Consider the following 16,386-nt stretch of genomic DNA (forward strand, 5'->3'; position numbering starts at 1 on the left):
CTCAGAAAAACAAACCAAAAAAATCAATTTATCAATTGAATGCAATACTCTTCTGTACCTCTGATGTACATTTTGCATTATATCTCAATCAAAACTGCCTCAATCACTCTCATGTGTGACAATGAGGCAGTTTGTTCTGCATCTGAGCCATATTTCAGATTTAGTGGCTATTTGAGTCTTTTTAACATTGAAAAGCCCTTTTTGATCAATATTTTGTATTATATTTTAGATTATGAAAAGCCACATCTAACAGGAGTTTGACCTTGAAGGTACATATTTGTGGAATTGGAAAGTAGTGTTGGTGGAGGTTTGCACTCTACAATTTTCATGCTTCCATCCGCTGACTTGGCTGAAGAAAACTGGTTGTAAAAGTAATGATTTAGTTTTGTCATGCATACAGTATATACTATCTATTCTTTCCAAGGTCTTATTATTAAACACTCAAATGTAATATACAATACAAATTCTGTAAAAAAAAAAATTACAAATATTATTTTTTAATTTTCTTCCCATAAACATTAAACAACAAATAATAGAAACCAACAGCCAGCTGCTTAACAAAATATAACACAGAAACCCAGAGAAACAAAGAGGAATAGAATGAGTAAACATAAAACAATATATATGAAATAAAAAAGGGGGGGGGGGATAGAACGGGGCTAGGGGGAATGGGGGAAGGGCAGTCAGTGGGCTACTCAGAGGCATTAGTTGTGGATCTCTCAAAGAATAGAATTCCAGAAAAGGATGCCACAACTTATAAAAATTGTTTTTGGATCCACAAATTGTGTATCTGATTTTTTTTCGAAATCCATGCAGGACATTACATCTGTTTACCATTGTGCATGTGAAGGGGGTGAGGAACGGACCTGGCGCCACGAGGGGGCATTTGGGGGTAACGCCCCCTCATGTCATCAACCTCGCCCCCTCAGATATGAGAGTTATCAAAAATAAAAAAAAAGAAAGAAAAAGAAATACTTTTTTTAGTCCAATTTTGCATGCTTTTTTTTTTTTTTTTTTTAAACAGCGCATTGTGCTCTGCGTCCTCATCAAGCAGGCCGGTGTTCTGTCGAGATGACGGGACACCTGTTGCGGCACCGCGAAGGGAGAGCATGTGCATTGTGTTCTGCGTGTCTGTTCATAAGAATCTTCTCACCCAGAAGAAAAAAGAGCGCCAACAACTACCCATAACTGTGTTCTTCACTCGGAAAAAGACACCTGCAGCGAGGTGTGAGTGGAAATAGGTGCGACAGTGTCGCGGCGCCAGGACGAAGAGGCGCGATCAGAGGAACTGTGAAATACTGGTCAGTCACTATTAATAATTTCTTATGTGTCCAACCTCGTAAGTTGATCATTAAAATTAAATTTGTTAGTTCTAAAAGCCATCATAATTATTTATAGGAAACGTTCTATTTTTATTTCTCAAACAAATGTTTGGGCCTGAAAACAGGTTGGTCTTATTTTTCTATTAAGGTTTGAACTTTGAGAGTGTTTACACACAAAAGAAAAGTGAGAAAATGTTAATGCCTGTTTGAGAAAAGTGTATAAAGTGTGTAGTGAGGGGTTTTACAGCCTTAAAACGTCTATAATAATTGTAAAAAATAATGCTATCTACTTCACGGATTTCGCCTATTGCGGGCTATTTTTAGAACGTAACTCCCGCGATAAGCAAGGGACCACTGTACATCTATATGAAAGCTTTATGTGGGGTTAATCTACTGTCTCGTGTCGTTTCTCAGATCAGTTGTTGGTTTGGTTTTGTGGTATGCAGGAGATCACTTGACCGAGGGTCTATACATTCAAATAATAATTAAAAAATACTGTCATCACACTTTACTGTTAGTCAGTCTCTTACAACGGTGTAGCCTAAATACATGAGCGCACCCAATTCATTACGCACGCTCAGAGGCAGGTACCCTCCGGTGCACACTTTTTTTGTGGGGGGGGGGGGCGACCCCGCCCCCTGTGGTAAACTCATCGCCCCCTTAATATTTTTTTTTCTGGCGCCGGGCCTGGTGAGGAATCTTTCCACGCAAGTAAAATAGCTCTTCTGGCTAATAAAACTAAATAGCACAGAGTGGATCTGGTTTAATATGATGCTGCAGGACGTCACACATTGTGTAAAAAAACAGAATTCCAAAAACTAACCAATGAGGGACAGGACCAGTACATGTGAAGCAATGTACCAGAAGCACATCTACACTTTGAACAAGTTGGATTGACAACTGGATACATGCGCGCAAACTTAACCTTGGACAAGTGCATACATACAATGAACAATCTCAAATTGAATGAGTGAGTGTCGAGCACACATCGATAAAGTGTGAACCTGGCCAAGGAGAAAATCCCACAATTCATTTATTCATTTTCATTATTCATTTTTATTAATTCATTATTCAGTTTATTGATAAGATTGAGATCTTGCTCCCATTTGGAATTAATAATGACTGTAGAGGGACAGTGAAGGTCTGAGATATAGTTGTACAAGGTTGAAATTATAACCTTAGAAGTTGGCTTGAACATTAACAGATCATTGATGGGACTGTCTGGAGGTTTTTGAGGAAAATGTGCAGTCATAGTTTGCATAGTGTCTTCTTGGTTTGGACATGTTAGAAGCATAAAACGATCACCACACTTATCATAAGTCCAAAAAAACGTAGCTATTAAATAGCAAAGCAGGGATTTACAAGTAAAACTGAAAAAAGAATGTAACAGGAGCCAGCAGCCGACACGTGTACTCCATTGCCGGAAACTGGAAGTCCTGTGCATATAGGTATCTATATTTATGTTTTGTTTTAAAAAATTTTATTTAATTTCTGTCATGTGCAGATTAGTTTTCACTCTGAGTTGAAAGGACATCAATTTAGGAATTTTAATATGAAGAAGTCTGCATTTTCTTTATGTCATTACAAAGGTCGTAGAGGACAAAATGTTATCTTGCTGACAAATATATCCCGTCCATGGACAGGTGCCATTGTAACAAGACAATCAATGTTATTCAGTCCTGTCAGTGTTCACAGTACAATGGCTCACCTGATATTTATTTTCAATGTGCCATTTGTTTAGTTGCTCAGACATAGTAGTTAACAAGTAATTTTGTGTTTTCCCAGCAACCTTAGTAATCTTGTGTCATAATGACTGCACTAACTAAACAAACAAACACTGATATGGCTTCATGAAATCATGATGGCTTGGTTCAGAATAGCACCACTCATACCCGGTGATGATACCAAGGCCACATGCAGACAATCCAGTTTCCAGTTTCTAATTCCACAGACAGAGAAAGAATCCTGTGTGTGTTTAATGGTTAGTGAGGAAATTATAATGGACAAGTTGTTTCACATCCATTTATGAGTAGTCTCTCTCTGACTGTCTCTGACTTGAGCTGCAGGCTGATTAATTATTCTCTGTGTGAAGGATGTTTTGGCCCCAAGTGATTGCTGGTCCTCTGTGCCACTTCTGTTCTCTGCATCACCTTGAGCCAAATAAGATGTGATGAGGGGAAGAATGGGTCAAAGCCCTCCATCGTTGTCCTTCCCACTTCCTGACAATCTACACCAGCCAAGTCAATGCACAGCTAGGCCACAACAAACATAAGCCTCCAGAACATTTTCTCTCTCAGGTCAAACAAAGAAATCCAGTAAATGCCAATATGATGCAGTTAATATTTCATTTTCTATTTCTGAATACTACCTGTATGTTTAAAATAAATGGCTTCTTCTATTTGCAGCAGCAGCCACTGTCTCTGCATTTCCAGTTAGTTTGAAAGGATGATTATGATTTGATGTATCTATCTATCTATAGATAGACAGATACAGTGGGGTAAAAAAAAAGTATTTAGTCAGTCCCTGATTGTGCAAGTTCTCCTACTTAGAAAGATGAGAGAGGTCTGTAATTCACATCATAGGTACACTGTTGTATGGCTGGGGGGGCCTGGCTGCCTTTTTGTTTGTCTTTTGTCCTGTCTTTTGTTTTTCCTTCCAGGTGGCTTGCATTTGGGACTGAGTGGCTGTGTAGCTGAGTTTATCAGGACCTCACCCTGATCACCTGAGGCTGATCACCTGCGGCTCGTCAGGACTCACAGCTGTGGTGCATCTACAATGGATTGGAACATGGTGGCATTTAAGACTGGAGTACACAGTGTGTATTTGCCAGAGACTCGACCTTGTGACCAGACGGGTGAGATTGTCGTCTCGGGAGCCATCTCATCATCAGTGGATGCAGAGAACGTCCAGGTTTGATGCATGGTCTGTGAAAGAGGAGGGGGTGAGGTCTCACGCTCGTCAGCACACTTCCTGAGGTACGTTAGATTTTGTGACTAACATTTATACAGTCAGTAAATGTGGTGTCCCTCACACCTTATTATATTGAGCTGTATGTTGCTCGTGTAATCAGCTTCCACTGCAGTGGAGTTTTGTGAACTGGATGTTCCATGCCTGCAGGGTGGGAAGCTGATTAGTAATTAAGCCAGGAAGTGTTTGCTGTTTGTGCACCTTTGAGCGTTCTCTCTGTGTGTTGAGTGTGGACTCACATAATGATTCCTTCTTTCACAGACTCGGTTTGTCGCGGCCACCTGGGGGGTGTCGACGGGGTCCTTGGGTCCGAATTGTTCTGGCTCCGGACCGTTGGCGCTGCTGGGAGCGCACCGCAAAACCACCACGCCAGACCACACACTTTTATATTTTTTCACATCACTGTTATGTTTATTAAACTCTATTATCCTTTGTACCGTGCTCTGCTTATTTTATACTGGGTCCTTCAAACGCTGGTCGGTTCTCCAGGCTGCGTCCGACACATAACATACACTTCAACTATGAGAGACAAAATGAGAAAAAATAAATCCAGGATATTATATACATTGTAGGATTTTTTTACGAATGTATTTGTAAATTATGGTGGAAAATAAGTATTTGGTCAACCACAAACAAGCAAGATTTCTGGCTCTCACAGACCTGTAACGTCTTCTTTAAGAAGCTTTTCTGTCCTCCACCTGTTACCTGTATTAATGGCATCTGTTGGAACTTGTTATACTGTTACTGTATAAAAGACACCTATCCACAGCCTCAAACAGTCAGACTCCAAACTCAACCATGGCCAAGACCAAAGAGCTGTCGAAGGACACCAGAAAGAATGTTGTAGATGTGCACCAGGCTGGGCTGTTTTTCTGCAAAGGGTACAGGATGACTGATCTGTGTTAAGGGAAGAATGAACATGGCCATGTATCATGAGATTTTAAGCCAAAACCTCCTTCCATCAGTGAGAGCATTGAGGATGCAACATGGCTGGGTCTTCCAGTATGACAATGATCCCAAACACACCGCTCAGGCAATGAAGGAGTGGCTCTGTAAAAAGCATTTCAAGGTCCTGCAGTGGCCAAAACAAGTCTCCAGACCTCAACCCCATAGAAAATTTTTGAAGAAGATGAAAGTCCATGTTGCCCAGCGACAGCCCCAAAACATCACTGCTCTAGAGGAGATCTGCATGGAGGAATGGGCCAAAATACCAGCTACAGTGTGTGCAAACCTGGTGAAGACTTACAGGAAACATTTGACCTCTGTCATTGCCAACAAAGATTATGTTGCAAAGTATTGAGTTGGACATTTGTTATTGGCCAAATACTTATTTTCCACCATAATTTACAAATAAATTTGTAAAAAATCCTACAATGTGATTTCCTGGATTTTTTTTTCTCTCTCATTTTGTCTCTCATAGTTGAAGTGTACCTATGTTGAACATTACAGACCTCTCTCATATTTCTAAGTAGGAGAACTTGCACAATCAGGGGCTGACTAAATACTGTTTTACCCCACTGTAGGCAGACAGACAGACAGACAGACAGACAGACAGACAGACAGACAGACAGACAGACAGACAGATAGATAGATAGATAGATAGATAGATAGATAGATAGATAGATAGATAGATAGATAGATAGATAGATAGATAGATAGATAGATAGATAGATAGATAGATAGATAGATAGATAGATAGATAGATAGATAGATAGATAGATAGATAGATAGATAGATAGATAGATAGATAGATAGATAGATAGATAGATAGATAGATAGATAGATAGATAGATAGATAGATAGATAGATAGATAGATAGATAGATAGATAGATAGATAGATAGATAGATAGATAGATAGATAGATAGATAGATAGATAGATAGATAGATAGATAGATAGATAGATAGATAGATAGATAGATAGATAGATAGATAGATAGATAGATAGATAGATAGATAGATAGATAGATAGATAGATAGATAGATAGATAGATAGATAGATAGATAGATAGATAGATAGATAGATAGATAGATAGATAGATAGATAGATAGAGTTGTGCTCAAAAGTTTACAAACCCTGGCAGAATTTTGGCTTTTTTCGCCATTTTTAAGAGAATATGAATGACAACACAAAAACTTTTTTTCACTCATGGTTAGTGGTTGGGTGAAGCCATTTATTGTCAAACAACTGTGTTTCCTCTTTTTAAATCAAAATGACAAGAGAACTATCCAAATGAACCTGATCAAAAGTTTACATACCCCTGTTCTTAATACTGTGTATTGCCCCCTTTAACATCAATGACTTTTGTGGAAGTTGTGGGCGAAGCTCTCTGGTAAAGCTGCCACTGAATATGTTTCAGACTTTATTTACATCAATTACAAAGAAATACAAACAATGTACTCTATGGTAAATCTGCATGGAGTAGAAGGCCCCCAGAAGCCAACGGTTTTTAGATGAGCTCAGATGCATTCTGAGTATCCAGAACAGTAATTTTAATGTATTGGGAAGACCATAAAGTGGACACCATTTGACTTATGCAATTTGAAACTGTGGATATAAGTACTTCATTCTGAGAATAGCCAGTATTCATTTTATTAACATCCTGGTGTAAATAAGGTATCACCACGTGTAGAAATAAAAAAAAAAAAAATGATGGGTTGAGTTTTCATAAAAAAAAAAAATAACTGCAATGTGGTAAAATGTATTCATAAATATGAAAGAACAGGCTCTTAATTATTAACTATCGCATACTGTATTTTTTTTTTCACAAGATTTGTTTTTGCATATGTTTTTACTAATGACAACATTCATACTGAACATAATTTCGCTTGCATAGACTGATTTTGGAGATCAAGCAATAATTGCAGATGGGCTTTCTGAGGTCCCAGATAGCTTTTCTGATTTCCTTTTCCAACTTTCAGAATTTAGTAAATTAGTATATGGTCCATTGATACTTATGTGTAGACACTAGTCCCTAGAGGCAACTATTTTTGGTTTCAAATCTGGGCAAATGCAGTCCCAGAAAATTCCGAATGTGACAAACAAGAAACAGGTGTTGTAAACAAGTCAGTGCTGCTAAAAATACAAACTTGCAGAAACAAAGATACTATTCTGACATGGATTTGCACATAAGACTGACATGGTCTGCACATAAGACTGGCATACTACAAGTACACACATGTATGTCAGAAGGTGGGGGTGACATACCATATTCTGTCTCCCCTGGTTGAAAAGGTGGGGGGACATGCCCCCTATCCCCCACCAAATTGCGCCAATGTCCTCACTTCTCACACATCCTCCCATTCCCTCCATGCATACAACACTAACCTTCTCCACCCCTCTCGTACCAAAACTTCACACCGTGGAGACAGGGCCTTCTGTTCAGCTGCCCCTCATATTTGGAACTCCCTCTCTGACCATCTGAGGGCTCCACAAACAGTGGAATCTTTTAAATAAAGCCTCAAGACATATCTGTTTAGACAGGCCTATCACAGGTCTCAATAATTTGAACCTGTTGCATCTTGGTCTTTTTATTCTATTTTATTATTTTACTTTAGTTTTATTCTATTCGGCTGACTGTATTTATCTTAAGATTTTCAGTTTTTTTTTCTCTTATTTATCCTTGGTTTTATTTTAGTTTTTTTTCCCTGTAACACAGTGGGGTCCAAACTATTCCAGAAAGGGCCGAGAGAGTGCAGGTTTTCTTTGCAGCCACTGACTCAGTGGCTTTCTGGAATAGTTTGGACACCACTGCTGTAACACTTTGAGATTTTTATTCATGAAAGGTGCCTTATAAATTAAATGTATTACTATTATCATGACATTGTTGAACGTGATGTCATTGAACATTAGTTCTACTCATTTTGTGTAAAACAATCAGTTCTGTTGATGAATGTTTATTTTCTTTTATGAGTGGAATATTTATTTATCTAATCACATGAATCTGAAAACGCCAGAAGTGTCTTACTGTGGAAAACTGAAAGGATGAAATCTAAATTTAAATATGTAACATGTTGTTAACAGTGTAATTTAACAGTCTAAATTAGCATATTATTATTTTTCTTCCTGTTGGTGGTGGGACAAAGTGCTGGCATCCTCCAGTTCAGGCTGAGTAACTCACCCAGAGCAGACAGATGCTGAGGGGCTTCTTTAAAAACTCTTTAAAACAAACCTTTAAAAAAAACCCTTAACAAGTAACTTCCATCATAATGAATTAACACATTTCCAGACATCATCTTCCAAAATAAGGGTGTCATGCAGAGAACAGTTTTCATCTGTGATGATGAATCTTGGGAACAGGTCAGATTAAAGCCACCTTGTAAAGTTCTAGCATCCATTGCTAAATTGACTGCATCCATTGCTATATTGTCACACTCTCTTAGCTTATGACAAGCTAAAAGTGGACGCTCTCGTTATAGCCGAACAACTCTCCAGTTTCTGAGTATTCTGTGTTAGTATGCGCCTGCGGCCGACGTGCTTGATGAATTCCTGCACAAAAAGTAGTTCCCAGATTATTGATAATAAGTATATCTCATCTACATTAAGTCTAAACGTGACCAGTGATAAAATAATAAAGATAACTGAAGTTTTAAGAGTGGCCGTAATAAATATTTAAGAAACTCAAAGTTTATGACCAACTTCACCTGTTATTGCTCAAGCACATTGTAAACATTGACATGATGGAGTATGTTGCAGTTGGCAATGAAAGACTTGGGTGTTAACTTCATGTTAAAGTCAGAACAAGAAGCTGCACTGAAAGAGATCTATCTGGGAAGAGACACATTCTGTGTGTTGTCGCTCCAACGAGAGCAGCACGCTGAGCAGGGTGGCGAAAGTAATCTGTGGGCACGAGCTATCCCACAGTTCAATAACAGCAAATATGTCGGTCCAGTGAGAGCGGCACTCTTGAGCAGGGTGCTATATCTTATTATTCTTTTTTTTTTTTTTTGTAGAAGCGTTACAGCGCTACATACAGGCCTGGCAGATGTACTACAGTATTTTCATGTGGTTTCTCTGGATCTGTGAGAATGGAGATATTTCTTGAATGGAACACTTTTTGCAAATGACAAAGAAAAAGACTGCATAGCAGAACTTCAGTTTCATTGTAGACAAGGCCTTAAAAAAAACACGGGATGCAAATAAATTAAAATAATAAATGAGAAGTTATTTTCTTGGGGATGCTATGACAAATCCAGGGGTAGCTATACCTTGGTGTTATCATAGGACTTTATTATGGTTTGTGGTGACCCATTTAGCCTTGTCTGTATGAAAATATGAGTGTTTATTAACAAGCATTTACTAACTTTGTTTGATTGTGATTTGTAGTGAACTCATTAATAATTTACATCACTCCTACTGTGTTTGCAATATTCACCATTGTTACAAATGATAGTGTTGTACCAACACATAATATCACATTTCCCTAACAAATAACATTTTTGCTGTATTGTGTTGCGTCAAATTTTAACCGATAATGTCAAAACATTGTAAATCATCATAAAATGAAACAAAATAATAAATAAATAAATAAATAACAATAAATAATTTAAAGAAAAGCCTGGCATGGCTCCATGGAGGAGAAAAAAAAGAATGGGGTGAAAAGTGTGAACGGCATTTCAGGAGGAGGAGAGATAAGTTGTTCTTACGGTGACATCATTCTACAAGTGTGTGAGTGTAGTGGTCACACTTTACCATGCCTAGTCTGGAGTATTTCCACAATTGATGGCATGACATTATGCATCATATCATTCATTCATCTTCTACCGCTTAGTCCAATTAAGGGTTGCGGTTGCTGGAGCCTATCCCAGCAGTCATAGAGCGCGAGGCGGGGTACACCCAGGACAGGACGCCAGTCTGTCGCAGGGCCACAAATAGACAAACAAACACAGACACTCCCACATACACACCTACGGACAATTTAAAGATTCCAATCCACCTAACCCGCATGTCTTTGGATGTGGGAGGAAACTGGAGCACCCGGAGGAAACCCACGCAAACACGGGGAGAACATGCAAACTCCACACAGAAAGGCCACGGGAATTGAACCCACGACCTTCTCACTGTGAGGCAACAGTGCTAACCACTAAGCCACTGTGCTGCCTGCATCATATTACTGCAATGTTATCTGTTAAAATTTGAAACTTTACACCATGCATCAAATAAATGCAATGTCGTCAGTGTGAAAGGTGCAACATTATCAGTTTGGTGGTCAACATGTATAATCGCATTTTCCCGCAATGTCTTAGTGCAACATTATGTGTTGGTATAACATTGTAACAACCGTCACACATTTGACCCCATACATGAGTACAGCAGAGACTATGAATCCTATGAATGCTTGTTTGCTCTTTTTCTTTTTAATCTGATTTTAATCACTTTGCTTTCTCATTGCAGGTGCAAGAATATCATCGAACTATGGACTGGCTGTCTTTCTTCTGACTTGTGGTTTGGTGAGGGATGGCTTGTTGTAAATTCAAGAACTGACATGGTTTGCAAACAGATCTCGATTGCTTACTCTCAAAGTGCATGAGAGTACTGCCTGTTTCTTTTCTCCACTATGCGGACAGCACAGTTGGCCCTCATTGGCCCTCAATCCTTTTCTTGCACCCAGTACATTGCTATTAGCCACTGTTAGCACCATTCATGTTTAAAGCAGTTGGATTACCTTTTGTACAGATCCCAACACTACCTGCGGTGTGAAATGTGAAAACGGACTCAGTGGCTTGTTACAAAACTCTCATGGAAGAATACAGTTTTTATGGTTTTGCTGTAACAGCTCACATGTTCATTGGTCAAAAGTGAACAGAAAATGGAGAACCTATCTTTGTGTAATATATGTTATTCTAGATATATATCTGTTTTATTTGAAATGCCTACAATTTCTGTATGTGCTGTATACATAGCGGACACATAGAATTTCATTGTGAGTACTTAATTGGTCCCTGTCAAAGAATAAGAAATGGGAGAAATCAAATTCATTGTTAATTTAAACTGTTAAGCACCATGCAATGGTTATATTTTGCTTTTATTATTTTGATGTATTGGCCACTCAAACCATCTGTTCTGATTTTTGATGTGAAACAAAGCAGCCATGTTGTTAAAGATGCAGGTGTGCATGCTTATTTTTCTGAAAGCTTCAAAGAGAGCCTCATCAGCATTGTTCCAATGGCATCCATGAAGTCAACACTTGGAGTTAAGTGTTACTGTATGTTAAATCAAGCTTTATTTTTATGTGCAAGCTTTGGTGTGAAAACAACTGTCCTTTGCTGTTTTTATTTGCATTGCACCCTGAGTAAGAATAAATGGATGTCATAATTTGTGAGTCATTAAAAAGTTTGATGTGACACAAATATGATTAATTGATCTTAACATATGCTGCACTATTTTTAAATAACACAAGTCATTTTCTGTGCATTTCACCTCATATGTTGAGCCATTTCAAGGGGTGCGTGAGTGTTGTGGATTACCAAAGTCAGCATTCACTCATTTATAAATAAAATGCACATTAGAGGGTAGATGGTCTATGGGACAACTGTGTTTGAAAAATGACATACACTACAGAATTTAAAGAGTAACTGGTCTTGCCTGTCACCTGGTGCAAAGCAGCAGAGCAAAAGAGTCACTGATAGCTTCCAGCTTATGCAGCTGTAATTTTCATGCCGTGTTCTTTAAATCTGATATGCACTTGCGGTCATATTTGTGCCCATGGGTGTGTTGGTCTCTCCTGCTATATTGCTCTTGCATTGCTATTATGACATAATAGAAACTGATTTCCAGACATGAAAAACCTTGGATTAGGTGAATAAAAGTCAGACCCCCATATTTTAACCATCCACCCACTAAGCCTAATATAATTAGTTCAATTAGGTAAATCAGCAAATCAGTGAAATCACCTATTTTAGGAGCACATGTAGAAGCAAAATGTGGACACACTTTTCCTCATTGAAGCCAGGACTCTCCAGAGCTCCTTATTGCACCATAGCCCACAAAATTATGATGTAAATTTGAACACATTCTATTTCTGGTAATCATGCAGAACAATGTTCAGACATTCTTTAGGGCCCCTTCACACATATCCGAAATTGGGCAAAAGAAGCAGAAACTGGCCAAAACACAAACAAAACAAAACAAAAAAACGAAATGGAGAACCACGAAACATTCCATCTGCTGACGGGAGGGACACATGGTCAGACAGGTGTGCATGATACTGTGGCAATGGTTTTCTGCATGCGTGTGTACAAACACAGTGCGAGCACCTGGAATGTGTGACACCACATCGCACTGCTGCTGCTGTGTGTGTGTGGGGGGAACACACCAAAAAAAAAAAAACACTGCAATTTCTAATATTTAATCCCCTCACTGAGTGGACAATACAAGTATGATCCTTCTGTTCCTTTGTATATCAATCAATCAATCAACTTTTTTTTTATATAGCGCGAAATCACAACAAACAGTTGCCCCAAGGCGCTTTATATTGTAAGGCAAGGCCATACAATAATTATGAAAAACCCCAACGGTCAAAACGACCCCCTGTGAGCAAGCACTTGGCTACAGTGGGAAGGAAAAACTCCCTTTTAACAGGAAGAAACCTCCAGCAGAACCAGGCTCAGGGAGGGGCAGTCTTCTGCTGAGACTGGTTGGGGCTGAGGGAAAGAACCAGGAAAAAGACATGCTGTGGAAGGGGGCAGAGATCGATCACTAATGATTAAATGCGGAGTGATGCATACAGAGCAAAAAGAGAAAGAAACAGTGCATCATGGGAACCCCCCCACAGTCTATGTCTAAAGCAGCATAACCAAGGGATAGTCCAGGGTCACCTGATCCAGCCCTAACTATAAGCCTTAGCGAAAAGGAAAGTTTTAAGCCTAATCTTAAAAGTAGAGAGGGTATCTGTCTCCCTGATCTGAATTGGGAGCTGGTTCCACAGGAGAGGAGCCTGAAAGGTGAAGGCTCTGCCTCCCATTCTACTCTTACAAACCCTAGGAACTACAAGTAAGCCTGCAGTCTGAGAGCGAAGCGCTCTAATGGGGTAATATGGTACTACGAGGTCCCTAAGATAAGATGGGACCTGATTATTCAAAACCTTATAAGTAAGAAGAAGAATTTTAAATTCTATTCTAGAATTAACAGGAAGCCAATGAAGAGAGGCCAACACGGGTGAGATATGCTCTCTCCTGCTAGTCCCCGTCAGTACTCTAGTTGCAGCATTTTGAATTAACTGAAGGCTTTTTAGGGAACTTTTAGGACAACCTGATAATAATGAATTACAATAGTCCAGCCTAGAGGAAATAAATGCATGAATTAGTTTTTCAGCATCACTCTGAGACAAGACCTTTCTGATTTTAGAGATATTGCGTAAATGCAAAAAGGCAGTCCTACATATTTGTTTAATATGCGCTTTGAATGACATATCCTGATCAAAAATGACTCCAAGATTTCTCACAGTATTACTAGAGGTCAGGGAAATGCCATCCAGAGTAAAGATCTGGTTAGAGACCATGCTTCTAAGATTTGTGGGGCCAAGTACAATAACTTCAGTTTTATCTGAGTTTAAAAGCAGGAAATTAGAGGTCATCCATGTCTTTATGTCTGTAAGACAATCCTGCAGTTTAGCTAATTGGTGTGTGTCCTCTGGTTTCATGGATAGATAAAGCTGGGTATCATCTGCGTAACAATGAAAATTTAAGCAATACCGTCTAATAATACTGCCTAAGGGAAGCATGTATAAAGTGAATAAAATTGGTCCTAGCACAGAACCTTGTGGAACTCCATAATTAACTTTAGTCTGTGAAGAAGATTCCCCATTTACATGAACAAACTGTAATCTATTAGACAAATATGATTCAAACCACCGCAGCGCAGTGCCCCTAATACCTATGACATGCTCTAATCTCTGTAATAAAATTGTATGGTCAACAGTATCAAAAGCAGCACTGAGGTCCAACAGAACAAGCACAGAGATAAGTCCACTGTCCGAAGCCATAAGAAGATCATTTGTAACCTTCACTAATGCTGTTTCTGTACTATGATGAATTCTAAAACCTGACTGAACCTCTTCAAATAGACCATTCCTCTGCAGGTGATCAGTAAGCTGTTTTACAACTACCCTCTCAAGAATCTTTGAGAGAAAAGGAAGGTTGGAGATTGGCCTATAATTAGCTAAGATAGCTGGGTCAAGTGAGGGCTTTTTAAGTAATGGTTTAATTACTGCCACCTTAAAAGCCTGTGGTACATAGCCAACTAACAAAGATAAGTTGATCATATTTAAGATTGAAGCATTAAATAATGGTAGGACTTCCTTGAGCAGCCTGGCAGGAATGGGGTCTAATAAACATGTTGATGGTTTGGATGAAGTAACTAATGAAAATAACTCAGACAGAACAATCGGAGAGAAAGAGTCTAACCAAATACCGGCATCACTGAAAGCAGCCAAAGATAACGATACATCTTTGGGATGATTATGAGTAATTTTTTCTCTAATAGTCAAAATTTTGTTAGCAAAGAAAGTCATGAAGTCATTACTAGTTAAAGTTAATGGAATACTCAGCTCAATAGAGCTCTGACTCTTTGTCAGCCTGGCTACAGTGCTGAAAAGGAACCTGGGGTTGTTCTTATTTTCTTCAAATAGTGATGAGTAGAAAGATGTCCTAGCTTTACGGAGGGCTTTTTTTATAGAGCAACAAACTCTTTTTCCAGGCTAAGTGAAGATCTTCTAAATTAGTGAGACGCCATTTCCTCTCCAACTTACGGGTTATCTGCTTTAAGCTACGAGTTTGTGAGTTATACCACGGAGTCAGACACTTCTGATTTAAAGCTCTCTTTTTCAGAGGAGCTACAGCATCCAAAGTTGTCTTCAATGAGGATGTAAAACTATTGACGAGATACTCTAACTCCCTTACAGAGTTTAGGTAGCTACTCTGCTCTGTGTTGGTATATGACATTAGAGAACATAAAGAAGGAATCATATCCTTAAACCTAGTTACAGCGCTTTCTGAAAGACTTCTAGTGTAATGAAACTTATTCCCCACTGCAGGGTAGTCCATCAGGGTAAATGTAAATGTTATTTAAAAAAATGATCAGACAGAAGGGAGTTTTCAGGGAATACTGTTAAGTCTTCTATTTCCATACCATAAGTCAAAACAAGATCTAAGATATGATTAAAGTGGTGGGTGGACTCATTTACTTTTTGAGCAAAGCCAATAGAGTCTAATAATAGATTAAATGCAGTGTTGAGGCTGTCATTCTCAGCATCTGTGTGGATGTTAAAATCGCCCACTATAAGTATCTTATCTGAGCTAAGCACTAAGTCAGACAGAAGGTCTGAAAATTCACAGAGAAACTCACAGTAACGACCAGGTGGACGATAGATAATAACAAATAAAACTGGTTTTTGGGACTTCCAATTTGGATGGAAAAGACTAAGAGACAAGCTTTCAAATGAATTAAAGCTCTGTCTAGGTTTTTGATTAATTAATAAGCTGGAATGGAAGATTGCTGCTAATCCTCCGCCCCGGCCCGTACTACGAGCATTCTGACAGTTAGTGTGACTCGGGGGTGTTGACTCATTTAAACTAACATATTCATCCTGCTGTAACCAGGTTTCTGTTAGGCAGAATAAATCTATACGTTGATCAATTATTATATCATTTACCAACAGGGACTTAGAAGAGAGAGACCTAATGTTTAATAGACCACATTTAACTGTTTTAGTCTGTGGTGCAGTTGAAGGTGCTATATTATTTTTTCTTTTTGAATTTTTTTGCTTAAATAGATTTTTGCTGGTTATTGGTGGTCTGGGAGCAGGCACCGTCTCTACGGGGATGGGGTAATGAGGGGATGGCAGGGGGAGAGAAGCTGCAGAGAGGTGTATAAGACCACAGCTCTGCCTCCTGGTCCCAACGCTAGACAGTCACAGTTTAGAGGATCCAAGAAAATTGGCCAGATTTCTAGAAATGAGAGCTGCTCCATCTGAAGTGGGATGGATGCCGTCTCTCCTAACAAGACCAGGTTTTCCCCAGAAGCTTTGCCAATTATCTATGAAGCCCACCTCATTTTTTGGACACCACTCAGACAGCCAGGAATTCAAGGAGAACATGCG

At 39.0% G+C, this 16,386-nt stretch overlaps 1 protein-coding gene across 1 annotated transcript in view; it reads left to right on the forward strand.

The window, feature by feature from the left end:
- vstm2a (V-set and transmembrane domain containing 2A) overlaps positions 1–11,607 on the forward strand; it is a 644,019-nt gene extending 632,412 nt beyond the window's left edge. Inside the window, exon 6 of the mRNA XM_034172969.1 lies at positions 10,683–11,607. Within this exon, the coding sequence (XP_034028860.1) occupies positions 10,683–10,759 (77 nt within the window). The 3' untranslated portion in view covers positions 10,760–11,607. The remainder of the gene's footprint in view (positions 1–10,682) is intronic.
- Positions 11,608–16,386: the final 4,779 nt, after the last annotated feature.

This window comes from Thalassophryne amazonica, chromosome 1 (assembly GCF_902500255.1).
Source record: "Thalassophryne amazonica chromosome 1, fThaAma1.1, whole genome shotgun sequence".
NCBI lineage: Eukaryota > Metazoa > Chordata > Actinopteri > Batrachoidiformes > Batrachoididae > Thalassophryne > Thalassophryne amazonica.